This window comes from Trachinotus anak, unplaced genomic scaffold (assembly GCF_046630095.1).
Source record: "Trachinotus anak isolate AG129_WGS33_773 ecotype Australia unplaced genomic scaffold, CSIRO_AGI_Tana_v1 ptg000015l, whole genome shotgun sequence".
Lineage (NCBI taxonomy): Eukaryota > Metazoa > Chordata > Actinopteri > Carangiformes > Carangidae > Trachinotus > Trachinotus anak.
The window spans coordinates 14,537,970-14,564,659 of NW_027273866.1; the positions used below are offsets into that span (position 1 = coordinate 14,537,970).

The 26,690-nt window shown below is 41.2% G+C and overlaps 2 protein-coding genes across 5 annotated transcripts in view; both read right to left on the reverse strand.

Moving 5' to 3' along the window:
* Positions 1-6,152: 6,152 nt before the first annotated feature.
* dcaf5 (ddb1 and cul4 associated factor 5) lies at positions 6,153-22,757 on the reverse strand. 2 transcript variants are annotated; one of them, XM_071498490.1, is made up of 10 exons: positions 22,566-22,708; positions 22,260-22,477; positions 20,216-20,359; positions 19,471-19,507; positions 19,199-19,338; positions 17,923-18,052; positions 15,442-15,655; positions 11,637-11,703; positions 10,509-10,636; positions 7,488-8,934 (listed from the first exon to the last, which is right to left on the reverse strand). In XM_071498490.1, exons 2-10 carry the CDS (start codon positions 22,465-22,467, stop codon positions 7,621-7,623), a joined length of 2,382 nt encoding a protein of 793 aa, XP_071354591.1. In that variant the 5' UTR covers positions 22,468-22,477; positions 22,566-22,708; the 3' UTR covers positions 7,488-7,620. The 2 variants fall into 2 exon arrangements, with proteins under 2 accessions (XP_071354592.1, XP_071354591.1); XM_071498491.1 differs by having other exon boundaries at positions 6,153-8,934; positions 22,260-22,757.
* A 3,119-nt stretch (positions 22,758-25,876) lies between these two features.
* Positions 25,877-26,690, reverse strand: part of pacs2 (phosphofurin acidic cluster sorting protein 2) — a 62,690-nt gene continuing 61,876 nt past the window's right edge. For 2 of the 3 annotated variants that reach the window (XM_071498488.1, XM_071498489.1), the window contains one exon: positions 26,223-26,478. In XM_071498488.1, coding sequence (XP_071354589.1) covers positions 26,360-26,478 — 119 coding nt within the window. In that variant the 3' untranslated portion in view covers positions 26,223-26,359. Of the gene's footprint in view, positions 26,479-26,690 lie in introns of all 3 variants that reach the window. The other variant, XM_071498487.1, reaches the window with a different exon arrangement.

The window sequence follows — 26,690 nt, forward strand, 5'->3', positions numbered from 1 at the left end:
TAGGTACATCAGTGTTGTTGTAATATATAGGGAAGTATGTTCTGACACAGCATAAAGTGTAATGTCTATTCTTCATTTATAATAAAAGTAGCAGTGCCACAATGTAAAATACTTTTACTTTCCAAGTAGAACATAAAAATTTATTGTAGTAAAAGTACTGAAGTACTGTCAGCAAAACAATATATAAACACGAAAAGCAAAAATACTCATGATCTAAAATGGCCTTTTCATAATTCTGTACCTGTATTACTATTATTGATGCATTCAGCAGCATTTGAATGTTGCATCTGGTCAAGATGGAGCTCTTTTTAACTCCGTTTTTTAACTGTTGGGTAATTTAATCGATGCAGTATCTTCCAATATGATGACATGGTTTGGATGTAATCTTAATCTGAAAAATGCATCCCAACTATGGCTGAAAAACAAATGTAATAAAGTAAAAAGTGCACTATAGCTACCATCTGAAATGTGCTGTAGTATAAGTGCAAAGTGGCATAAAATGAAATGAAACACTCAAGTAAAGTAAAAGTACTTGGAACTCTACTTAAGTACAATATTTTATGTATAGTGCTTGAGTAAACATTTTAGTTGTAATAGTACCAACACCACAATGTATAAATCCTTAGTTAAGAAAAAGTCTTGCATTTAAAAGTACAGATAAGTATACCTCCACTTCAACCAACCACAACAATAAACTGCTGCTGACACATTAATGCATGAGCAAAATTAATGATATAGTATATAATAGTACAACAGTCCCATGGGACACCTCTCTGTACTTTTCCTGATTTCCAGCTCAGGACTTTTACTTGTAATGGAGTACTTTTACTAAGCTTTAGTAAAGGATCTGAATACTTCCTCCTCCACCCTCCACTACAGTCTGCTCCTGACCTGTGCTTGTGCCACAGTCATTCAGAAAGAGAAGTGAGTCACAATGCAGCTCCTGTAAACACGTGAAGCTATGGCCAGGTCTGTCTGCCTTGTAAGGTAAATCCACTCTCTCTCTCTCTCTCTCTCTCTGCCACACACACACAGACACACAGGCAGAGCAGGAAAGATGCCGACACGGGATAGCCCCGGCAGTCAGGAGAAAGTGGAGCGCTCTTCCATATATGGACAAACTTCCAACAGTGGATGGTTGGGAAAGTGATGTCACAGAGCGGGAGCAGACTGCCAGCTCACCGCCTGCTCCCTGCTCGGAGGAAGCCGGCTGGGACTGCTGAGCAGAGGTGCAGCAAATACACAGCAACGGCAGCCTGGTGGTGATGAAAGCCCGTGGTACCACTTTCTGATAAGGCACTACTTAAAAAGGGATTAAAGATAAGTGATTTATGGCTCAATCACTAGCTAATAAATCATTTAATAACGTTTATAGATTAGTTATACATAATACTTTGGTATTTGGCTCTACAACAGGTTGTCTGTCATTTAGAAACTGCAAAACTATAGTTAAATTATTATTATTTATTTATTATTATTATTATAGTTATGTTATATGACTGCACTTCATTATGGAGATATTCTGTACTGACCACAAAGAGTCAGAAAAAGACGACGGCGAGACAGAAAATGACAAAATTAATACAAAGAGACATGAACAACTACAAAGAAACACTGTTGTCTCATAATGTACAATCCCTCAACAGTTTATCTACAGTTATAAGCCATTTATTTGCTGGTTTGTTGAAAATCCTCCTCCAGGATGACGCCTTTGTCATTCTTGCTCTTTAATTCACCAGGGAGAGAGCAGGATCTGGATCAAAATCTATTTATAAGCAGCTCATATTTATTCATATTTTAAATACTTTTAACTAAAGACCCAAATCCTAATAGCTTAAAAGCATTAGTGAAGCTTTATCAGAGCGGTAGCAGGTCAATAATAGAAGAAAACCAAAGTAGCTGCCTGCAGCTTGTTAGAAATGCAGTCTGGAGATAATTATACACTTTTCCATGAGCTAATTAGCCTTTTTATTTGAAAAATGAAGTGATTCATTAAATTTACATTTAAATGATGCTCATCAGAAAACTACTTGCTAAAAAGTCCATTATCTGCTCTAATTCAATTGCATTGTGTCAAGCACGCTGGCAGCTCTGTGTTTAAACACACTGCTGCTGTGAGCTAAATGCTAACGTCAGCATGCTAACACGCTCACAATGACGATGCTAACAGGCTGTTGAACTCTCAAGTTTATACTGTCAAAAAAAAAAAAGGCAGAGCTCAATTCAAAAATGTATGAATACACAACAAAGACTGATAAAAAAAAAAAGAAAGAAATGAAAGAAAACCAAGGTTGTCACAGCTTAGCAGGTTTACCGCCATAGTTTAGCGTATTAGCATGCTAATGTTTGCTAATTAGCACCAAACAAAGACTGCAGTCATCAGAGGAAAGTTGTACAGGTTCACCTGCTTCTCTGTAAGTAACCCTGTTATTATCATCAGATTATTTCAACTTTGAGACTTAAAATGTGGAACAGAAAGCCTGTGTTACAAACCGGACATGTAGGGTTTTAAAAAAGTGGGAATTTACCAAGCAGGAAGGATGTGAAGTGGTGGAGCGACTGACGCGCTGCTAGTGCGGCTAAAAAGGGGTTTAATCTGTACTTTTCTATTTAATTTGCTTGAGTTTTCTCTCATTTATCTCTTTCATACATTTCCACAGCCTATCACACTAAAAACTGAAGGGGGTCCGACCCACAGAGCAGCAACAGGCGCTCTAATTGGCCGGTTGACAAAAGAGACTCATCCTCTCAAAGCTGCAAATGATGGCTTATTAAACGCATGAATTAACTCATTATAATTAACCACTGAAATGTGTATAATTATTCCGGTGGCACGCTCCAGACTGCGCAGACTGGAGAGTTTCTTCCCGGTTCAGCCACTTGACGTCAACATTATACTATTCAGCAGAATCCCAGAATATGTTGTGAGGAGCCGGTGGTGCAAAGAGGCTCAGGCCTGCTTTCTGAGGCACACAGGTCATGTGAAGAGCTGGTGCTTTTGGCTCTGTCTGGTCTCTGGCACGTTCCCAAGGTATTCCAGTCATGTTGGGAGGGGAATTCTTAAATAGCTGTCCTTGCTGTTAAAGCTGAGCCATGTATGGGATACTGCTGAACAACCATGATAATCCCATTGAATTGTACATGTGTTTGGATTTGTGGTCAAACAACTTGAGCCAAAGGACCATCTGGGAGCAAAGGGAACGTACTGTAGGCACGGGATGAGGAATGTCACGGCTCAATCTAAAAGGAGAGTTTTGCTCTTTTAGAAGATAATGCAGCAGCGTGTGGGGGACTGGCTTCAGCCGGAGGCTCAGGGGTCAAGTACGGGGTTGGATTTAATGCCGTTTAAAACTTGGCTTCAAATCTTAAAATGGAATCTCCACTGATTTCACACATCTAAGGCTGTTTATAGGTCATCAGAGATACGACTGTGTGAAAAAAGCTGTGGCTCTGGAGGAAATCGCATGAAATATGTAATGGGACTTCCTCAAGTGTCGCATTTGGGTGTGAAGAAAACAAATTTGAAAATAAAATAATCTGTCAGTGTGAGTTTAGAGAGAGATTATTTTACCACACCTTCATATCCCGCTCCTCATCTCTGCTTGAGGTTAGCAGCTCGAGGCTACATTAGCCACTAATAGCACAACACACCTGTATCATTACCTTTGTGGGTTATGAAGGTTTTGACAAGGAAGAAGGACAGATGGATCCGTTTCCATCCAAACTTGGTGCAAATTTCAAACCATTTATAAGAAATTAAACAAATGAAAATGCAAATTCATACACGTTTCCATCCACTATTGTTAGCCTATGTGAATATTAGGAGTAGGTTCATCCAGATAAACAGCTGGTAGCACTAATTTCACAGTTGGTACTTGGGTAAACTTAAAAGAGCTGCACTCAAATGGTGGAAAACATCGTTCGTGTCATGTATTAAGGTGATGCAATTTTTTTTTAATCTATACAGCAACTTCTCCACTCTGTCCAGGTATGACAACTTTACTTTTTTATGCACAAATTGAAAATACACTTAAAAACAGGTGGATGGAAACAGACCTAATAAATCTGGTTCTGCTGCATCTGGTTTGATAGTTTTGTAAAACCTGTCCATTAGGAGTCTGCCAGCGAGTGCAGCGCTGACTCTGTGCAGTAACTCTCTTCTGACTTTTATGAAACATTAAATATTCATGACTAAATATGCAAAAATCAAAGTAAAAGTCTGGAGTTATCAGAAAATCACAGCTAATCTGTTAAACTTGAATTGTGTGGGGATGGTTAGGTTGAATTCGACGCTGGCAAAAAGCTTTAAAAAAAAAAACCTACAAGTGACATCGCTCAATCCTGATTGGTGCAGGGGAAAATGTGACATCACCTTTTTCAAAACTGAGTCCCACCCATCACAAATCAGTAAGACAAGCAACAACAAATCTTCTCATTCTGTGACACTAACAAAACTCCTAAGTTTAGCAAAGATAGTGAGTTCATGATGGAAAACAACACTCACTGCAACAAACTGACTGAGCGAGAAAAAAAAAAGGGGGTTTCTGGGCCTTTAAGAGACTGAAACAGTTTTGGTGTCTCCTCCCAAACCAACATCGTGCATCTGACTAAACCCATGCTTGCTCCAGTGGAAGTCCTCAAAGGCTGTGGTTGCACTGGGCTCCTCCCAGTTGTGAATGTGACCTACAGTATGAGGGAGGGAGAGAGCACATAAAACCAGTTAACCTTCCCTAAATAAACACAGATAAAAACAGGCCAGAGCTGCTCTCTTCTGACGTGAGCTTTATGTGAAATAACTGTAAACAAATGCAGCTTAATTCATTCAGAAAATTTGTAAAAATCCAACCCTGCATGATTTTGATTAATGTCACGGCTGTGGAACCGTATTGTTAGCTGTTCAAAGAGCTGACTCTCCGGTGCACGCCTGCATCTGTAGCCTGTAATTAATCATTAAGCCATATGCGGCCCAGCAGGCACGTTCCAGTCAAACCGTAAACAACCCCGAGGCATACAATATCACAGTTTAAAAACATGTCTCAGGGGAAGCATGGGGGTTAAATGAAGGGTGTCTACTTCCTGCAGATAAGTGACAACCACACTGAGCTGTTCTCAGAAGCAGAGGAAATTATTTTGACAAGAGAGCTGCACAAACAACTCGATAACCCCCAACTACATGCCTGCCTGCCTGCCCTCAGATTAGCACCTCAACGCCAGCTCGCAAGGCCATGATGCAATGTATTGTGTTTTTTTTTTTGGTAATCTTTCCCACCAACAGCTGGCGTGCCCTCCGAGTGAGTCTGCTTTGTCTGGCAAGAGAGCGCCGTCGTTCATGTGGAGACAAGAGACAACTGGCATTTTCCTCAGAAAGCAATGACATCATGTGATTCGTGGACAATCATCACACTGTTGGTGAATCTGAGGAGGTGCGGCAGTTTTCTGCTGAGAAGACACTTGTCCATGTATGGGTATTCACCTCAAGACAGCTCAACATCCTGTCTTTTTACAAATACTGAACTTTTTACCTCTGCTGTACTTTTATTTTGAAATCTTTACTGATAGCTGCCTGTGTGATAAGTTCAATGGCAAACAGACCAAATCCAAACAGTGGATATCAGAGCAGTAGCTACTATTAATAACAGTGAGGTCATGTCCTCTGTATTTTTTTTTTTGCCACAGAATTAAACATCGTGGGCATTTCATCAATTGATTCCATTATTTTGATATAAAATATATTTAAATTTGATCACTTAACTAAATAAAATAAATAAACAGATTAATTATTGAGAATTTATCTTCCAGAATGACAAGTCTGGCCATGAAGGGAAGTTGTCAAACATTATTTGCTGATCAGTTCAATCAATTTCCTTTTGCTGTCTGATCAGAATTTCCTGAGGGCAGAGAGGGGATTTACTCGGACACCTCGTGCTTATAAACTCAGCACATCTACTTCCTGGATACCTCCCTGGAGGGCATGATAGGAAAATGTACTGTTGTTCAACAAACTAGTTTCACTATTTTACTTTTAGTTTTGTATCAACTTAGAGAAAAAAGGTGCAAATGCAAGATGTCTGATCTTTAAAGCTCCTGAACATAGAAAAAAGTCAAAGTAAGAGTTTGAAGTTGCAAACACCACCCAGATAAACTGCTTTAACTACAGTTAATATTGAAAGTTTATTCTTGAACTTGGAAACAGTAGGTGACGAAACAAGCTTTCAATCACATCCCACGATCTTCCTCTGCTGATCAGGTTTGTCCAGTTGTCATGAAATTGTAAATTCTGAAATTCCCTTTTTTTCTTGTGACGATATTGTTTTGTCAAGGACGAGTTCAATGTCAAGAATGAATTTTTATTGTCAACATTTAAGCCAGTTTGGACTGAGAGTGCTCAGAAAAACTGAAATTTAATCATCTGTCCAATTCCATGACAACAGAGCAGGAAGATCATGGGATATGACTGAAAGCTCTTGTTGTGAACTCGTTTTGTCACCTGCTTTGAAAACATGGCTTGAGACTTTGGTTCTATATCTTCCTCACAGTATCCATCCAAACACAATGTCGGAGATGGACATTTACTATTTTAATGAAACTCTTTTTGACATTTTCATCAGATGTGATTCTCAGTGACTAGTCTCATACTGAAAACAAAGTCGGCCTTTTGGTTCAGTCGGTAAAATATTCTCCTCTGGCCGACACTGGCTGCTCAGGGTCACGGCCAGATGAACACGATTCACATTTATTTCACAGGAGAGTTGACTTGTTGCCATGGCAACCTGGTTTGGTACTGGCTACCGGAGGACCCAAATCTGCAATGAAATAAAATGATTGTTTTGCATTGTTTCAGATGGAGTGTGAATCAGCGAAGCCTCAGAGAGAAGTTGTGGCTTTGTCACTGGAGAACAAATTATCCTTTAATTGCAAGAAAACAAAAGCGAGCTAGCTTGTAATGGTACCCAGGGGCTGGATAATGAGACAAAAAAACAACTGGTAGAGACACTGAAAGCATCATTTCAATGCACAGCTTAAACAATTGGTGCTCCTCAGGAATTTCTATGGAGACACAGTCAATTCTTCAGGCGCCCTGAAGGAGTCTCGGCGGAGCGTCTCGTAAAAAATGAGAATAAGCCCTATCAGATTAACACTCACTGTGAAACCATAGAAATTAAAATGCTGCAAAGCCTTTGTCCTCCATAAGACCTTTTTTTTGTTGTGGTTGGAGGCGCTCCAGATCCTGGGTGGAGCTTTCTGCAACGACCAGAGCGTGACCGAGAAAGAAACACTGATTCTGCATGAAAATAAATGAGCAGCCGTAGCATTTCACTTAAAATACCATTGTTCAGCAATATCTACCTTATGTTTTACATTTCCCATCTTTTAATGTCATCTGTGGTTTGACCTAAAGATTGATGACAAGGTCCAATTCATTTGTTCTGCAACAAAAATTAACCACACTTTCTCTTTCAGCTGCTTAACGTCTTCTGCTCTTGAGCAGCGCAGGCTCATGTGTCCCACGACAACGAGACGCAAAATGAAAATGCTGAGTTGCAAAAACCCATAGAAAACCCACTTTTTAAATGAAGTCTGTCAACAAATGATTTCCTCCTGGGATGAAAAGATGTGTCATTATGTTTTTAACTTCTTTTCTGAGGGGGAGGAGCCTGATTCTCCTTCTTCTGATCCCACGTGAGTCCGTTTCAGAGCGCTCTGTGCGGGGCCTCGTTCTCTCCGGGGCCTGGTGTCTTCAGGTGTGACGCCAGTCTCTCCCTCTGAGTCAGAGGAGACGTTCTCGCTCACGTACGACGCCACAGTCCGGTGCTGCCCGTTCACTCCGGGGCTGCGTCGGCTCTGGGAGTTACTGTCTGCAGCTGCTGAGCTGCTGCACGCCTCCCCGCTGTCGGAGCTGTCTAAAGCCGGCTCCGCGGCAGCCCTCCCTTCAGTCCTGTGTCCGTCCAGTGACTGAGGAGACGCAGCTGGACGTCTCTCCAGCTCAGTCCTGTCGCTCCCTTCCTCATTCTCTTGGCTCTCGGGGGACATTACTGGGCTCGAACACACAAAGTCAGAAGGGCTCAGACATTTTTCCTCCTCTCCAGCGCTGCCAGTTTGGAGCTTGATTTGGTTTTGTTCCTCGGCCGACGAGGAGGAAGACAGGTCATCGATTGAGATCGACGGGTAACTGCAGGAGTCAATGGCTGAAAACAAAGCCTGGACAGACTCGGGTCGATCCCCGGCTCTGGAGACCACATGCATGCGTCGTCGCCTCATGACGTTGCGCCGCCTCACCGCGCTGCGCCGCTCCTCGTCATCGCTGCTGGAGCTGGAAGTGGAGGTGGAAGAGCTGGAGGCTCCAGCAGGAAGTGAAGGGGAGGAGGTGGGGCTGGACAGCGTGGAGTTGTCCCTGGGGCTCGGGGAGCGAGGCCGGGGCATGGGGTCGAGCCAAAACTCACTTGAGTCCGAGTCTTCGTTCACCAGGAAGCCAGACTGATGGCGCTGATGCCTGCCACGCCTCCTGGGCTGCTCCTCCCCCTCCGCTCTGGCTTGCTCTTCCCCTCCCGAGGCATCGGGTCCAGCCAGAGAGGAGGAGGACGAGTTATCAGAGTCACTGTGGTGACCAGCGGCCGAGGCAGCGGTGGGAGGTGCCGGTGTCGCCCGTGTAGAGCGGCGTCCGCGGGCGTGGAGCTGCATAATGGCCTCCTCGCTCAGGTCGCTGTCGGAGTCGGAGCTCCAGCCCTCGATCTCTCGACGCACCAAAGAGTCAAAGAAAGCCATCATGCGCGGGTCCTCCTGGATGGACTGGCTGACGTAGTCATGGGACAGGCCGCTGCCGCTGTTGAGCACCAGGCTGATGTACTCCTCATGGGTGTAGAGGCTGCGTGATTTGTCCTCCACACGTCCCTCCAGGTCGCCCAGACTGTCCGGCTGCTGGTAGGGACTCCACACCTGGAAACAGGAAGGAGAGGAGGATGGAGGAGTGAAGGAAGAGAAAGATGATGGAGATAAAGAAAAAAGGAAAGATTTAAATGTGGGGGTGGGGGGGGGCGGGGGGCAGAACGACAGAGTGACAAATAGATGGAGAAACAATGAGAAGCCGGGAGGGAGAGTGAGAGGCTTTTCTCACACCTGGGCCTGTCTCACCTTTCACTCTGTACAGTAAAACGCATAGAACACAGAGCTTTTGTTACTGTACTGACACAAAGAAGCTCAAGCTTTTGTCACTGTCAACGAAAAAATGTTGTTTTTTTAAAGAATATTCACATGGACTTAAAATATTCTGATATTTATTATATTATTTATACCAAATATTATTTAAACAATTTAAAAAACACACACTTTTTGATGATGTTAAAAACAAAATGGGTTTCTGAGATTTCAAATTAAGACGTACACACTTCAATTAAACAATAATTAGCAGAGGTATTTAACCAAGGTGGAATTCCTGCTGCTTCCTGACACTTTATTTAGTGATTAAACACTTGAAGCCAGAATTTCAGTTCAGTTCAGGGATGAACTACAAACACAACAACAGGAAGTTGATGCTGAAGACTGGAGAGAAGCTGCCTGTGTGATGTATCCTGTTAGGTGCATCCTCTGTTATTTACAAGTATTAGATGTTAATATGCTGATGTTGAGCAGGTAACATTTAACAAGCCATTGACATTTTTACAACACAGTCTCTTCAGATCTTCAGCAGCTGCTTCCCGATATGAGTAAATGTCAGTAAAACAGCACGTGACTGATGATGATGTGAAACCAAGTCAGTCAAGAATTGTTGAGACATGAATTCAGATGCTGCTGGTTTATTCATTAGGTCAGAACCAGGAGAGAACAGTGACTCAGACAGTTTGCTCTGACTTATAACACAGGAATTCAGCTGCTGCAAGACACTGCTGTTATTCCAACAGCGTAAAATCTTAATGTTGTGTTTTTTTTTTTAAACAGATCAAACAAACAACTTGAAAAATTAGTGAGATTCTTACCACATGAATTATATCATGATTATTTTTATTTTACCTACAAAATAAAACTGATGTAGCAGTGAAAGCTTTAGCAATGATTCACTTGTATACTTATAAAGTCATTTGTATTTTTGTCACTAACTTAAACTGCTAAGACTTTAGAAAGCCTGGCAGTATATCACAGCCTGGGTCTGGGCCTGGTTTCAGAAATACTGGATCTGTCTCTCCATGACCCGGTTTTTGAAAACCAAGTCTGCCCAACATCATCTGTTTCAGACGACAGTCACTGATCTCTTCTCATTGCCCACTCCACAGAGGAAGTCACAGCTCAATCAGTCACTGTGCAGTGTCACTGGAGATCAATGTCTCACTTAGGGGCTCGTCTACCGTCTCAACAACTGAGGCCACGGAGACTCGAACGCTGGGCAGAGCGATTTCTCTCAGCACTTCATCATCCTGCTGCGGCAGTGGACAGATTCCTCTCTCTGTAACTCACTTCTCTAAAAACACAGGCTTCTTAAAAAAAACCACAGACATGTTACTCCTTCCTTTACCAACCTTGATGACTTTCTCCACACCGGACGAGCAGATCATGTAGGTGTGAGGGTTGAAGCGGACCTGGTTCACGATGGAGCGGTGACCCTTCAGCACCATGAAAGCCCCGTTCACCACGCGACCGGGGCCTCCTTAAAAGGAAAAACACAACGCAGGTTTCTTAATGTGACACAGGCAGACATAACAGATGAGCTCAGAGTCACACAGATGGAGGATACCAACAATGATTCATTAAAACAAACATTCAGCTGTAAAAACCGCAGCCACAATCATTCAATCTGCTTCTGGACCTTCGAAGACCCGAAAATACCGCGCGTGAAATACAACAGTCGTAACAGCAGTAATGTAATCCTCATAATGTGCCATTAGTCTGATACCAAATAGGCCCAGTGCACATATTTTCTGTGTGAGTAACACGAGGGAAAATAAAATCCATAAACGTGTCAGGTGGTGCCACAGAGCTACAAACTACCACATTCTTGGATTGTTGCATTGTGGGGATTTTTGTCCCACAGTAATTAGATCTAATGGACTTAATTCTTGCTGTTTCAGTGTGTGTACACTTTGTGTGTTTTAGTTGGTTTTGAGCAAGTAGAAACATTCAAACTCAAGAAAAGGAAATCTGCAGTTTAACACGAGTGAGAATTTAACCTGAACTAAAACTTCAAAATGGAAACTTTCATGTCTGGAAAGTAAATTGTGACCAAATGAACTGAGGCCAAATAACAGTCTGGGCTGCAGCTCTTATATAAAGAGCACAGACAAGTCTATTATGTTTATGAGTGTGATTAATCATAAAATATAACAACTGAAATCAGCTTTGTTTTGCCTTCCCCGACGCCACTGAAATCTGTGACCTTGCAGTTTAAAAGGTCATCAAAACCTTAACACTCCTTTTAAGTCATGGTGCATCAGTAGGACGGGTCCTGCTTCACTGATGATGAACAGTGTGAACTTACACAAAGCAAATACACAAAGAAAACACAGTAAATATTCCACTGTTGTGTAGACAAGGAACCAGAACCAGACGGTGAAATCATTCACCTTCTTTTGTCACGAGGAGATGCAAAAGTTAACGTTATTAATATACAGTAACATAAACAGTCAGTGTGGATAGATTCAGTAACACACCTGCTTCTGGATCCTTTGGGATTTTCCACATGTAGAGGTTGAAGTCGTCCGACCCAGACAAGATGTACTGAGGGGTCAAAAACGAGAGGGGTGTTAGAGATTCAAACCTGCTGCATTCTGTAGGAAAAAACATCCCTGCAGACCTCAAGGGAAAAGGAAATATTTATATATGTATATACACAGAGACAGAAACAGACCCGGGGGGGGGGGGGGGGGGTAATATAATCGAACAAAACCTCCAGATCTTGTCTGAGCGCTGCGTCTCATACATGACAGTGTGACCCTAACACAGCTATTAGACTCTGTAAACAGATGGTTCCACTTAAACCTGTCACTTAAGGTAAGTTTTGACAGAGCCCAAGGGAGGGGGGCGAGGGGGGGTTCTTTGTTCTTGTAGATACATATGTCCTGAAGCGATTGGTAGAAAAACTAGAATTACTGCCCTGTGGTTGTGTGCCACCGCCAACCAATCAAGTTGCAATTTACATCCATGTGTGTCCAGACTCATATTTTACACTTTGTAGTGAAGACTCAGGAATTTAATAAAAAGCACCTCGAATAAGTTCATCCCTGAGTTTATTAGCACAAATATTCACGTCAAGAACCTGATTTTTTCCTGTTTTTCCTGTTTTATAATTTCCCCTGTTTGTTCTGTACTTTCTAGAATATTTCCTTAATGTTTGTCAAGCATTGTTTTACCATCTGGCAGCACATATTTGTTGAATCATTTGCATTTGTTTCTAGGCACTGTCTCAAGACGCTGTGTAAAGCTGTGTTGTATTTTTGTGGCAAGAAATTTAAACGAATGTCTTCAATTTCCCTCTGTAAATATTCCGCTGGTCTCTGTAGCTACATTTATCTTTCAGAAACACTTTTCTACCCTGTATTCTAGATGTTTTTTTATGTGGCGCCTCACATAAAACGCTCTGCGGTGCTGAAAAATCATTATTCCTCAGACGCAGACTGTAACTCAGATGGGTTTAGCTCTGGGGGCACATGAACAGACTCTGAACAGAACACCTGTGTGCGCCGCCTCAGGTTCCCAGAGGACACGTCAAGCAGGAATGTCACACCCTCCCTCTTTCCTTTCCATCAGTTTCCTCTGGTCAGCTGCCACTCTGCAGCTCCGCTCCCACACCGCTCTGAGAAAATCCTCCAGTAGTTGTGGTTGTGAGTCTGTGTGAGGAGGTTTCTGAGAGGTGGAGCGCTGCGAGGGCTACTGATCTAACATGTGAAATCCTTTGGTCACATGATGACGGTTTCTCCGGCCTCCTCTTCTCATTTCCTCTAAACTCTGCTTTATTACTTCGCCTGACACCCTGGACGTACTTTCTTTGAAACGTTCAGGTTAAAGGTCTGGATTGAAGTTCTGATTTTGAACCGAATGTACAGGTCTCAACGGCTCCACATGGCTCTCAAAACCTCCACAATAAAACCGTACACACAGATTTATGTGCAGTCAGACAAGGCAGCACAAACAGGTGGTGTGAATTCAATTATCACAAGATATGAGCAGTAAATTTACATGGATATATCCTGTAATATAAAAAATACAGATGCATCTGTTTGGCTAAACTTGTTAATTAAATATCTGACAAATCAAAGCATTTCATCTTGTTGATGCAAAAATCTGATAAAAATCCAACAGATCCTGTTCAGTGAGTTTCAATATACCCTGCAATGGTTCATTTCAACCAGATATTAAAGGGATTAGCTACCACTGATATAAACAGTCCTGACAACTCATCACGTAACAGTGTGCACCATGTGGTCATATTGCTAAACTTAACAAGGCAGTAGAGTAAAGTAAAGTTTTTCCTGCCCCCTAGTTTCTATGAAGTCTTGTGCAGCTTTCAGTGTATAATTAACAATAAAACAGTCATTATTAAATCCAAAAACCATCAGTAGAGTCATTTAATACCAGGCTGAAATGCAGTGTTTAACTTCCCTGACTAACTGAGAGTCCGTTACACCTCTGCATCACTGCAGGGTGTGGATCGATGAGGTCAGCTCTGTTTCATCTCTGTTTCATCTCTAACCACAACCACCGGTGATGTCACAACGTACTGACACACCCTGCAGTACACTGCTACATCACTGTCACAGAGTGAGAAGTTTAACCACTTAAAGTTCACCTCAACTATGTCCAGCTGATCATTTTCATGCCTGTTTCATCATCCGGACACTAGACTTGCACATGTTGACAACAAGTGTTTGATTATGACGAAACTCGGGCTGTCACTTTTAATTCCAAATTTAATGCGGGAAAAATAATTATTCATGACCTGTTCAAATTCATTATTTACAGTCTACGAGTCCATCAGGCTGTTTGAAGCAGTTCGCCCTCAGGGCCACCAGAGGGCGCTCTCAGCTCGACCTGTTGACCAGTAAACTAAGCTAATACATTAAAATGGAGAAGCACAGCTGTGCTGATTGGACGGTCATGACTTGGCATCTGAGAAGAAGTGTGTGGAAATATTTTGGGTTCCTCAATGCAGATTTCAAAATTACCAGCAAAGAAGAGGCTGTTTGCAGACCTTGTAAAAACCGCTGCCTTAGTCTACAACAACAACAAATTAGCGTTTGAACTTGATTCACGAAAACATTTGAACAGCAGATGCTTAAAACGATCCAAATATAAACACAAATTCAAAAGACTGGAACTAAGTATCACTGCAGAACAACTACATCTAAGTTATTAATATCTTCTGTTGCTGTGAGAGTCAATAATCTTTGTCAACACAGGAGTTAAATAGATCTGCACATTTAAATATTTTCAGTTGAGAAACACAAAATGCTTTAATTTTTATCTTTAGGTCAAATTCAGTGATTCTAGCATATGAATAAATAAGGCATTTATATGGTCAGTGGTGAGGTTAATCAGCTTTTCTTTCTTTATGCAATAATTTCTATACATTTAAACCTTTAAAATGTAAAATGTATAAATGTATAACTACACTCAAACGTCTGTAGGATCCACTGAAAGATTCATCATTGATCGATCAGAGATCATTGATCTTGCTCAAAAGCTCCTCAGGGACCTTTGTCCAGTTTTTCCGTCCACCTTTGCAGCAGGTGAAGAGATTCACACCGGTGACCTTCCCCCGCGGCACTGACCTGGTTCTGTAACCTTTAAACCATCACCTCCTCCTCCTCCTCCTCTCATGTCGGGGAGGAGCGTCGCTGAGCCTTCACGAGCTGCACTGACACCGAGGATAACGTTAACATAATAAACATGACTGTGGGGTGATGTCATGTCTGAGGAGGACCAACGGGACGACCGTTGGCTGAGTACAACGGCTTCTGGTGTCCCTCCAACACTCCAAAGTCCCAATTTTAGAGACATAACTAATACATTCTATTTTTATTGTTTTTATTGATCCCACATGTTTCCAATATTCCTCTTAGGTTTCATCTGAAATAACCAGAAAGTCAGATAAAACAGTAACTCCTCTGTTTCACATCATTTCTATACATATTCTGTGTCTGCTGCTTCTATCAGAGGCTAAATCACACTCTTGGGTCCAATATATTAAGAAACACTGTTTTTATGGCTGCACATGTACATGAAATGGAAATTCTTAGACGCCTCGTATAACATTTCGTACATACTGTGTATTTCCCTGTATGTAAAATGGACATAAAGCACATGTAACCTTTACAAATCCTTCAAAGTCAGCTGGACAGCTTTGATTTCATATAACCCACTATTTAACAAGTGTGTTATCACTTATTTAACCAAGTTTCTAATGTATTCTAACTGTAGTAACAGTGGCAGCAGCAGTAGTTTCACCAAGTGACCGACCTGATCTTTGTCCCCGGCGAAGCAGCAGCTTTTCATGGTGCAGGAGTTGAAGTAGCCCTGGTTGTCGAACTGGAAGCTGGGCAGGCGGGAGTGCAGCTCGTAGAGGACGGGCGGCAGGCGGCGGCGCAGCGCCAGCAGCTGGGTGCCGGTGCTGTTGAAGCGAACGCTCATGGCGCTCTGTAGGGACATGCTGCCTCCATAACGCAGCAGCGAGCTGAGAGGACAGAAAGGAGGGAAAATATCAGAGCTGAAGTAAGACTTGTGTGCAGCAATCGTCATTCTGTCCCATCTTTAATTATAAGAGCAAAACTGAGTTCAAATAACAGATCTGGGGTCAGTTGTTATTTCAATATTATTGCAAAACACTATGACTTGAATTTATATAATGACTCTGTTTTTTTATTAGTGGGAAATTATTTATATAGTTTAGAAGAAAGTTGTCAGCTGTTTGTTTCTGACTGCATCACAAGGCATGAAAGAACAGAGAATGATAGGTTTGATATTTCTACATGTTCCCTGACAGAAGGACGGAAACTCAAAAAACTGGAATATTAAGAGGGATGTTGATAAACTGTCAAAACCAGATGACTGTATCTCCTCCCTTCTTCGAAATGATCAGTTATTAATAATAGAACAAAGAAATCACTGAGTCAAAACATGACTCGCCTTCTAAGATGTCTGGATTTAAGTGTGGATTTTGATTTTGAGTGTGAAGCTGTTGACGGACATCACTGCTCTCCCGTCTGATCACACACTGGTCAGGCTGGTGAGGTGTCTGGGTATTAATGTTCCTTCTTTTTAAAGCTCTGAAGCCTTATACAGCACTCTTCAAAACCAAATGCATAAATATCATCCTTAAAAAAAAACTATCTGATGCAACGTGCACCATCAGAAGATCTACTGTCATATGAACAAGTCTGCAGAGCAGCAGATGCAAAATGTATTTCATCACCGAGGTATTTAATTAAACAAACTCGAACTGGAGGCTATTTTTAATCTGAATAGTGAACTGAGAGACTTTCTACTGAGTAAGTGTAAACATAACCTCAGTGCAGAGAGGCAGAGCCAACAGTGGAGGGAGAGAAATGACTCAGTGCTTACTTTTATTGGAAGTGCCGTCATTTGTGCTCTAATAACTTCAACCCAAGTTAACCTGAGTATGTGTAAACACGTGCTTAGTGCAATTCAGTGTTTTTTCACAGAGTCATTTTGTTTGGTATAAATATGAGTTTTTTTGCAGTTGGCAGAGGAGGAGCCGTGAGGAGTTAAACTGCAGGACAACAGTGCCGCCTGCTGGACAAGAGCCGCGCAGGCAGCATCACAAGAGCATTCAGCTTTTAGATCGATTAGAAACTGGCTGACGGTCATAAGTCAAAGTTAATATGTTAACTAAGTTAACTTTAGAAATGAGGAGTGGAGCTGAGTTCTTTAGTAACACAATTAACACACATGTGCACACTGGATCTCTTTTACTGTAGAGAAATGAAACAATCATTTACAGGTAATTTTCTTTTTCTGACTTTGGATAATGTGTCCAAGTTATTACCTTGTTACCTAACGCTCTGGTGAAGTCTAATCAGTCGCATTCAATTAGTTGCATTAATACTGTATTGGCTGAAAGAAATAAATTATGATAAAATAAAGTCTATATCATATATGAAATCAACATTAATTCACATAAATATATTTTCTGCCACTTTCCAAATATAATTTTTTTCAAAATAAACAGCAACATAAATTTATACAACCTAACAGTTATTTCAGTCTATTTTACTGTTTTATTATTTCTAATATCGCTTATTGCTCTCCATGTTTTTATTATCCCTCTGGTTTATTTTACTGCTGCTGCAACAAATATTAATTTCCCCACAGGGAACAATAAAGTTTCATCTTATCTTGAAAACTGGGTTAATGCTCGGGCCTCACCGTTTACCTCACCTGTGCGAGGCAGCTTCCTCTCTGAACAGCTGCAGCTCACACACGTCTCGACTGTAGTTCAATCTGTCTACACTCAGTTTGCCTTTGATACTCAATAAAATCAATAAAAAAATGTATTTGTATTTAGTTCAGAGAGAGAGAACACTGAAGAAACTTATTGACACAATATGATTGTAGCCTACATTTGGTTTCTGCTATGATTATATAAAACACATGTAGCCTCCATTTCCTCCTTTACTAACAAGCAGTTGCTGAAATCATTTAAAATAATAATATTAATATGTTTTTTCTATGCAACATAATCAGATGCAGCCTAGACATTGAAATTATAGAAGAAGGTGTCAGTTTTGTGATGCTGCTGGTATGATAACAAAGTCAAAAGATCTTTTCTCTGTATATTTTTGTTCAGAATCACTCTGCAGCTCCAGCCTATTAGCATGGACGCCCAAATAAAAACAAAGATGCTCCGTTACCATCGTGCACAGCTGAGGTAAGCGGTGTGGCCTGGGTCTAAGAGACAGGAAGCAGTGAAAGAAGTCTCACCTGCGTGGCTTGCGGATGTCCCACAATCCAACTCCCTCCTTGGAGTTGGCAGTGGCGAGCAGCCTGGGCTCCACGGGGTTGAACATCACGCTGTGGAAGGCTGAGGGGTAGCTGGCCAAGCAGAAGGGCTCTACAGGAAGAGATTTAAAAAAAAAAAAAGAAAAAAAAAGACATGAGAATTACATAATCAATAAAAGTGATGGATCTTCACATCTGTTTCAGATTCCTCCCAGAAAAACATCTTTTTCATGATGTAATGTTGAATTTTTACACGTTTTACACTCCTCTGAAACACCAGCACAGAGCTTTCAACTCAACTTTATCCAAACATTTTTCCACCAAAAGTGTATTTTACTTATTCTAACCTTTTACATTCTTGATTACTAAATCATTCATAATAAAGTCAGATTTTTAAAACATTTATTTGCAACATTGATCCTCTCAATTTGAGCCTTCACAGAGTGGTTACTGCTGACGTATTATTAGGCCAACCGGGTCACAAGGAAGGTTTCCAAAATAGACGTATGTGGACGTCATGTAAGATGATCCATTTTTAAAGATATCAACAAGTCTCACTAAGTCCAGTCATGAAGTACGAGAGTCCAACAGAGCCACTTCAAACACACTGAGTCTGTGTATGAGCAGCTTTTTAATCACACAGAGAGACAAGCTAAGGGAGGACACGCTGTAGGTACAAGCTGTGATTGTGCCTCATATTTGTTATTATCACTGAGACGATTGTAGAAGTTAATTTTCATTTCATAAAGTTCATTTTATGGACTGATCTGCTTCATTTTTACCAACCTGAGCACCGGTCTTGTAACTTATTAATTTATCTTCCAGGAGGAAGGAAATTTGAGCAGCTGATTTAAATTTTTTCTACAACAACCTCTTAATCCATCATAAGCCATCCTGCAGCAGAGATTCAGACTTTCAGGAACCACATCCAAATTTAAAAGCAACTATTCATTGTTCATGTTTGTTTTTTAAGTAAATCCTCCAACTCTCCTCTGATGCCTGCTTCTCCAGTGAGGATTTGCAAATTTTCTCTGTTTTGCATCAGTGTAAAGTGAATATCTTTGGTTTTGAAACGAGACATTTAAAGACACAAAGACTTCACATCCAGAACTGAGGGTCTGAGGATAGAAGACGTCAATGCTGTCTGTCAGTTGTCTGAAACTGCTTTAATTCTACACACACTTCAGCCCCAAGCACAAACTTTAACCACAGCATCACTTGGACATTGCTACATAAAGTGCATGGCTCCTCCCCTCACCTCCGTGTGGCGGCTCGCGAGTGTCCCAGATCAGAACCCGTCCGTCGTCAGATGAGCTGGCGAACACGTTGTCATTCACGGGGCTGACAGACAGGCTGTACACGGCATCGATGTGCAGGAACACGTTCAGAGTTTCCCTCCTGTAGAAGAAGCGTTCATCCAAACATGAACACATTAACAGCCAATAACGAGTTTTAATAATAGTGGCTGTAAGTACAATCACAATGTTCTGATGCTACAACAGTGAGTATAAATTGCATTATTTTACCCACCTCTCCACATCGTGAAGAATCACCTGTTCATCATTTCCTAGAACACAGCAAACAGACAGGTTGTGAAGTGAGGGAGTGCAGGTGTGTGCAGGACAAATGCTCTGTGTTTATCTTCAGCCTTGATGCTGAGATACAGGTTCCTCAGGTGTGTAGTAGATAGTGTGTTTAGTTAATTATTTATGAAGAATTACCAAAGCTTTACAGCACTTTACAGATACTCTAGATTCATTTGCATAGAAGCTAGACAGTAGTCAGTGAGCAGCACTCGACGTGTGTCTCCAAAACATTTTAATTCAGTAGCTGCAGCATCTTTCAATTTTATTTTCCAGTCCATAATTGACACTCAACAACACACATGTGGAATCAGTTAACTACACAAATTCTACAACCACTTAAATACACGTAAAAGTAATTTATAGATTTTATCTGGAATCTTGTTTTTCTAATGATGTTAAACTGACCTCGACTGGGTGACCTCTTCCCCGTCCTGTTTGACCTCGTTTATTTATCTTAACATTTATTCCACTGCTCTGCACCTGCACCGTCTCTAATGTCAGTGCTTTTTGCTTTTTGCTTTTCTTTCTGCTGCTCATCAAAGAGTCAATATTACCACAGTATTCTCACTTAATCAGATTTACCTTTGACCCCCACACTGATTATCCTGCAACCACACTTGCACATCCACAGCTCAGGGTTTGTTGTGAAAAAGTCAGCAGAGATCAGACGGAGGTTTTGTCGCTCTTACCACCAGAGAAGACCTTCTTGTTGGTGCTGTCGAAGGCCAGGCAGAAGATGTTGGACAGGTGCTCCCCCTTCAGTTTCACAGGCTTGGACCGAGCGTGAATGGCTTTCTCCATGTGCCACAGCAGCACCCGGCGGTCATCTCCTCCTGCAGACAAAGACAATCAAATACTGATGTTCCCTCCACAGACTGGATAATCTCAATCATTTCTACAAGCCTGAGGAGGGAGATCTACAATTCAGTAGAACAATTGATCATAAAATAAATCAACAGTCGTCCCAGCGGTAAAAACAGCTCAGTCGATTGTCAGCTCCCGAGCCCCAAACGTGAGAGACTGAGCTGAGCAGATCCACAAATGAGCCTTTAACACTTTAAGAGACCCCTCACATATAAGTGCAAAAACTGTGATTACAGCGTTTTTATCTGACTATTATGTAATTATTTATGTTTGACAATGACAGTAAAGTATCTATCTATCTATCTATCTGTGGCTGAAAGATGAAATAATAGTAATTTGATTTGCTGGTAATGAAAAATATTAGTTGCAGCCCTGCACATTATTGTCTGTAAATGAAAACTCTGATACTGTTTTGCGGGAGTTTTCTCTTATCTGAACTGAAACTGTGCATAGACGGTGCTGTTTGCTGTACTGACTTTTTGTGGCACTGGGGTATATAAACATTGACATGAACTACGAAATCCGATTCACAATCAAAACGAAAACACTATTGTGTGACGTACACGGTGCATAACCCAGACAAGGAGGTCACTTTCATCTTTGGTAAAAACGAAATGGACACAACTCCTGCAGCAAACACGCATTAAAAACAGGCTTTTCCTCCATCGTTTAAAAACTCCTACTTTTTATTTATACATAAACACACAAAACAAAAACAGTGGTGGCATGTGCAAAAGTTTGGGCACCCTTCGACATCACTACTCACTAACCCCCCCTAACCACCCCCCTTTGGCAGGTGTCGCAACATGCAAACACTTTCTGTATCAACTAAGTAAGAATATTACTAATCCTGATTTATGAATTGTCAGCCTCTTCCTGCAAAACACTTCAAGTTCTCAGATATTTTTAGGCTGTTTTGCACACTCAGCATGTTTGAGATCTTCCCACTGGTTCTGAAGCCAGTGTGGATCATTGTCCCATTGTAGAAGTCAGTTTCTTTCTACTTGCACTTGCTTGACTGACTGCAGGACATTTGTAGAGGAATCCATTCTTCAGTCTGTGACATGTTGACTGTGCCACTGACCGCCACACAAGCCCAAAGCAGAATCATGTTAAACCCACATGTTTACCAGTTTTCCACTGAGGGTGGGTTGGGGGGGGGGGGTAACTAAGTACTGATAAACTTTGCAAACACATGCCACAAGTACTGAATCAATTTGTTTTGTTTTGTTTTTTGCATTTATGTAATAACAAGTAACAGTGCATGTTGGCATGAAACCTCTTTGTTAATGTGTGTTTGACGCAGAGCTTATATTTACTTCTTCCACTTAAAAAAAAACAACAAAATGTGTAATTTGCCCAAACCTTTGCATGCATCTGTTTACTCAGTCCTCCAGGCGGACTGCAGATCTTTCACTCATAAAGGTGCATCTGCAGAGTTTTACTTACCTGGCCCAGGTGGAGCCAGGCTCATATGTTTAAGCAAACTGCAGAGCTATTGTGCAAAGCAGACCCAAAATGACAAGCCTCGGGCTGCCACACTAGGCCAGATGATTGTTTTTAATCCTCTCGGGACACAAATAGCTTTGTGATTCCAGGAAGAAGCCGTGATTAGACCCATCAGGGCGATAAATGTGCGCCTCGGCGGGCACAGGGCTCATGTTATGGGCTGACATATGCCGCTGGTCCGGGGCTGCTGCTGCCCTCCGAGCCGCTGGCTGCTCGGTTTGACGTTAGCTAGTTAGCAGGGAAGGCTAGGCTAACTTAGCATAACCGGGAGGGTTTCAGCTGGCGCCTGGCTAGCTAGCCTTTAGCATGCTAACAAATTAAGACAGTGTAAGCTAGGGGAGGGAGGATTTGTCAACTTACCAGACACCAGCCATTCCCCGCCGTTGTTGGAGAACTCAATGGCGTTGACACAGCCGAAATGTCCGAGCATATCCTTCTTGTAGAGGCTGGTGCAGCCGGCCAGCCTGCGCCTCTGGAATTCCTCCTTCATGAGCGGCTGGCCGGTCAGCTCTCTGCGGGACAGAAAGCCCACCGAGGACCGCATACCGCAGCCCTTCAGCTCCTTCATATTCGCCACGCTAAAAAAAAACAACAAAAAAAAAGGAGGAATTAAAAAGAAAAATACGACCCGCTCTGCCTTTGTTTTCGCTACTGCAGCCTCGACACCTGCTCCTGTTGTTGGGTGGATGTGCCACACGGCCGGGTCTACATTATGGTGGATCCCCGGCGGCTGTCGACGTTGTTCCGCACCTCCTCCGTCCCTGTCCGCGGTCCCGGCAGCAGCTTCCTGCTCCGGCCCAGGATCCCTCTCTCTCCCCCTGTCTGTCACTCTGCAGCACCAGGACCCCGCTCTCTCCACTGAGCCCCGATTCAATGTTTCTCCATTTTATGAACCGACTAATTCTCCCACTTTTTATTCACCAGTATTTATTCAAGCAAAACTGTATAAAATAAAAACTGATGAAGATGTGGGTATTTCAAAGAGGAAATGTTTTTTCAGTTTCATGTTCATGGTAGAAAGTAAATCTGCTCAGGTGTTGCTGTTTTCAGAACCTGAGAATTTTCATTTTCATCATTTCAGAGGAAAATATGACTCATGTCTTTGTCAACTAGTTACTTTATTTTTCCAGCTAAAATTTTACATGCAAAATGTGTGATCAGCTTTTATGATGCAGTGTTGCAACCTATAGTTTTGTGCACATGTTTGAAAATTAATAAATAAATAAATAAATACAGCTTTTGCAGCAAACAGACATTTAAAAAAAAAAAAATCTTAATGCACTTTTATAGAAAAATGTAAATGTGGGGTCAGTGCTTCGTAACTTCCTCTTTGCCAGCTGTTAAACTGGGGGCTGGGAACCATCTTTGGCTTGTATAACAGCAAGTGGCACAGGAAACATTGCACAGATAGTGGGAAGAATGGATTCCACTCGACTATATATCAGCTAATTCTGGATGCAAATGTCCTGCAGCCAGTCCAGCAAGTGAAAGTAAAGACTGAAACAATAACATGTTATCTTGCAGGATAAATCAACCTTACAACAGGTGAAATGGTTATGTATTTATTTAGTTGTTAGTTATTTTTGTCACAGTTTTTGTCACTTTTTTTTTTTTAAATAAATTTAGGAGTATGTAAAATGAGAGAAAATGGATGGGCTTTTGTTTTGTTTAGTTTATTGCCACATTCTGGTTTTTATATTCTCTAATAAATCATGATGGGATATGTGCATGTTTGTTAGAAAATATTCTTATAATGAATATATGACTACCTTTGTTTTTAATGGTTGGCAGTTATCATGTTGCCTTCACTGACTGGAGTTCAAATTAGTAAATGACCTTTTTTTCCATATAATTCTTGAGTAGGAAACAGATTTCAGTGACTCACACATGGAAAGAAAAAGTACATTTTAGTGTGTATAGTAGTTTTATTACTCCCAGGTTTTGGGATTACAGTGGTAGTCTTTAGGGGAACTTTCAGTTTCAACAAGCCTTTCTCTGAGACAACATGAAAAACCAAAAATAACATCTAAAACATCTTCTACATGGAGAAACAAATGTATGCTGAACATGAACGGACTGTAGTGTTGTGTTAATTCATCCAAACCTGTATTTGAGAGTCAACTGGCCAGAATGGGATCTTCCCTCCCTCCTATAAACAGGCTTGACTGTAAAATCAATGCACTGTGTTGAGATATTTTTGTTGTTGTCAGACCAGAATCAGCACCATGTTAGCTAGGGATATCCATTTATATTGATCTGTCAAAATTAAGCAATTTAGGCACTTATCAAGAAATTGGCAAAGGTTATGATGAAACTGCTACTGAAAGAAATTTTATAAGCAAAATACTTTTTTTTTTTAGTTTTATGCTTAATAGTCAGCTAAAGATTGAGCAAAAACCTACTGACAGAACATGTTTTGAAATGTTAACATCACATACTGTACACGTCCTAGGCTAACCTTACAGAGTATTAAACTAAAATCTAACAGTCCAACGAGGCTCCACGCTGAGTGTAAAGTGATATTAAACAGCACTGAGAAGATATAGATGCTCGGTTTACTTTGCATATCGGCCTTATACCGTGTGGCCACTGCTTGTGCTGCTGTTGACCTCAGGTACACTGACAGTGTCTCCATGTGCCTCGCCTGCAGGTCCCCGGGGGCAGGTTTCACACACTAAAATCTATAATGGACAAACATTTAAAAGTGCTTTACATCAAGGTACCTTCAATACATTCAACTCTACATTACGAAGTCCTCTATAATACCACACAGGTAACGAGTGAGCTGCAGTTGATGAGTATTTCCTTTGGCAAAAGTAACGTTTGCTTCGAGCAAAAGGTTCGGAGTGTGGTGGAGGAGTGTGGGGCTTCAAAAGAGCTTCAAAAATATACGTTTCAGGAAAAAAATACTTAAGAGAGGAACAGCTCTGTAAATTTGCTTTATTTTATACGTTTTATAGGAACTGTTGATATTTACTTTCTTGCTGAAAGTTGGATGAGATCATTGATACCACACTCATAGCTCAGAGCCAGTTAGCTTAGCTTAGCACAAAGACTGGAAACAGCTTGGCTCATTAAACAAACTAAATATAAGATAAATATAATATATATAAATCTAACAAGTGAATGCGTTTGTAGTTCAGAGATGCTGGTAGGCGTGTTTTGTTACTTTTGATCTGTGCCAGGCTAGCTGTTTGCCAGCAGCCAGTTAGCTTAGCTTGGTACGAAGACTGGAAACGGTAGACACTGCTAGCATAGCTCTGTCTGAAGGTAAAAAAAAAAAAAAAATCTCTTTTCTGTAATTCATACAAAATTTCAGTGTCTGTACAAATTAAACTAATTGTGAGCTTTGAAGGTGCTGGTTGGCAGATTTATTTTTTATCTTTAGACAGCTCCAGGCTAGCTGTTTCACCCTGCTATGCTAAAATAAGCTAGCTGCTAGCTATAGCGTCATAAACCATACAGATCAGAGATCATCAATCTTCTTATCTAACTCTTGGCAAGAAAGTGAATAAGCAAATTTCATTTTGCATTTCCACCTCAAAAGGAGTTGATTTTGTGCTGTAAATCATTTTCTAAAATGCAGGTGTTTTTGACTTAATTTTCTATTTTTTTGGTTGAATTTTGAGCAAAACCCTTCAAACCTGGAGCCAGTTTACGAGGAGGAGAAAGTAAAACAAAAGAGAGCGGACTACGTAGAGTGAAAACCACAACTAAAAGCGGTGTGTAATCTTCTAACAGTGCCAGGTTATTTTTCAGAATTGCATTCACACAGTATTCAGTCTATTGCACATTAGGACTTCTTCATTTAGTGCAGAGGGCCAAAGGTCAGGGGCCATTTTTTTTTTTTCTTCTTCAGGGTTAAGACGACGAATCGACAACAGTCTCTGAAGTTGAGAATCCCAAATTTCTTCTTCATGGTTACAAAATAAGATGAACATCACCTCTTCCTTTTCATTACAAGGCAGCTGCTCTTGTTTTTTTGTTTTTTTTATATATATATCTATTTATTCTTGATTAATTGTGCTGGCCAAGTGCTTGAAACCAACCTCACCAAATAAACAAAACGATGATGGCAGAGGGTGAAACCTGGGCACTCATACAGGATGTCAAAGGTTAGAAGTCATCTCTAATTATTATTCAATTAGGCTTCTTTTTTTTCTCAAAAGTCTATAAAACATCAGCAGGATCTTTCTTTAAAAAGCAGAGTAAAGAAATATTCCCGTGGCAGCCTTGCCTCGAGAAGTTTTTACATAAATAGAAAATTAAAAAAACACGCAAAAGATTAAATAATCGGACAAATGCAGCAGTGGAAAGCAGGAGCTTAAATTAAGACAGCAGAATAGAAGAAGTGTGCTGAGGGAAGGTGGGATGGAGGGGGTTAAAAACGGTTGGCACGAGGGAGAGGGAAGGGACGAGGGAGCTGTCCTCTCCTCAGTGTTTCAGTCTCTTAGGTGCTGCTAGTACGGGCCTTTTGTGTGTCCAAAGATCCCGATGGGGAAATGTTTGACGTGTGAGGACCACTGTGCCGCCAGCTGGAAAAACTTGACATCGTTCCACTCGACGCCGTCAATCAGCACTGCAGGAGGCAAAGCACAAAACAAATGTCACTATTTATTTACATTACAGGGTTTTTTTTCCCCAGAGACTCAGGTCACATCTTCAAATTGCTTGTTTTGAACGACCAACAGTCTAAAACCCAAAGATATTCAATTTACAATGATACAAAACACAAAAAAAGCTGCGTTTGTGAAGCTGGAAGTGATTGTTTGTCACATTTGCTTGATAAAT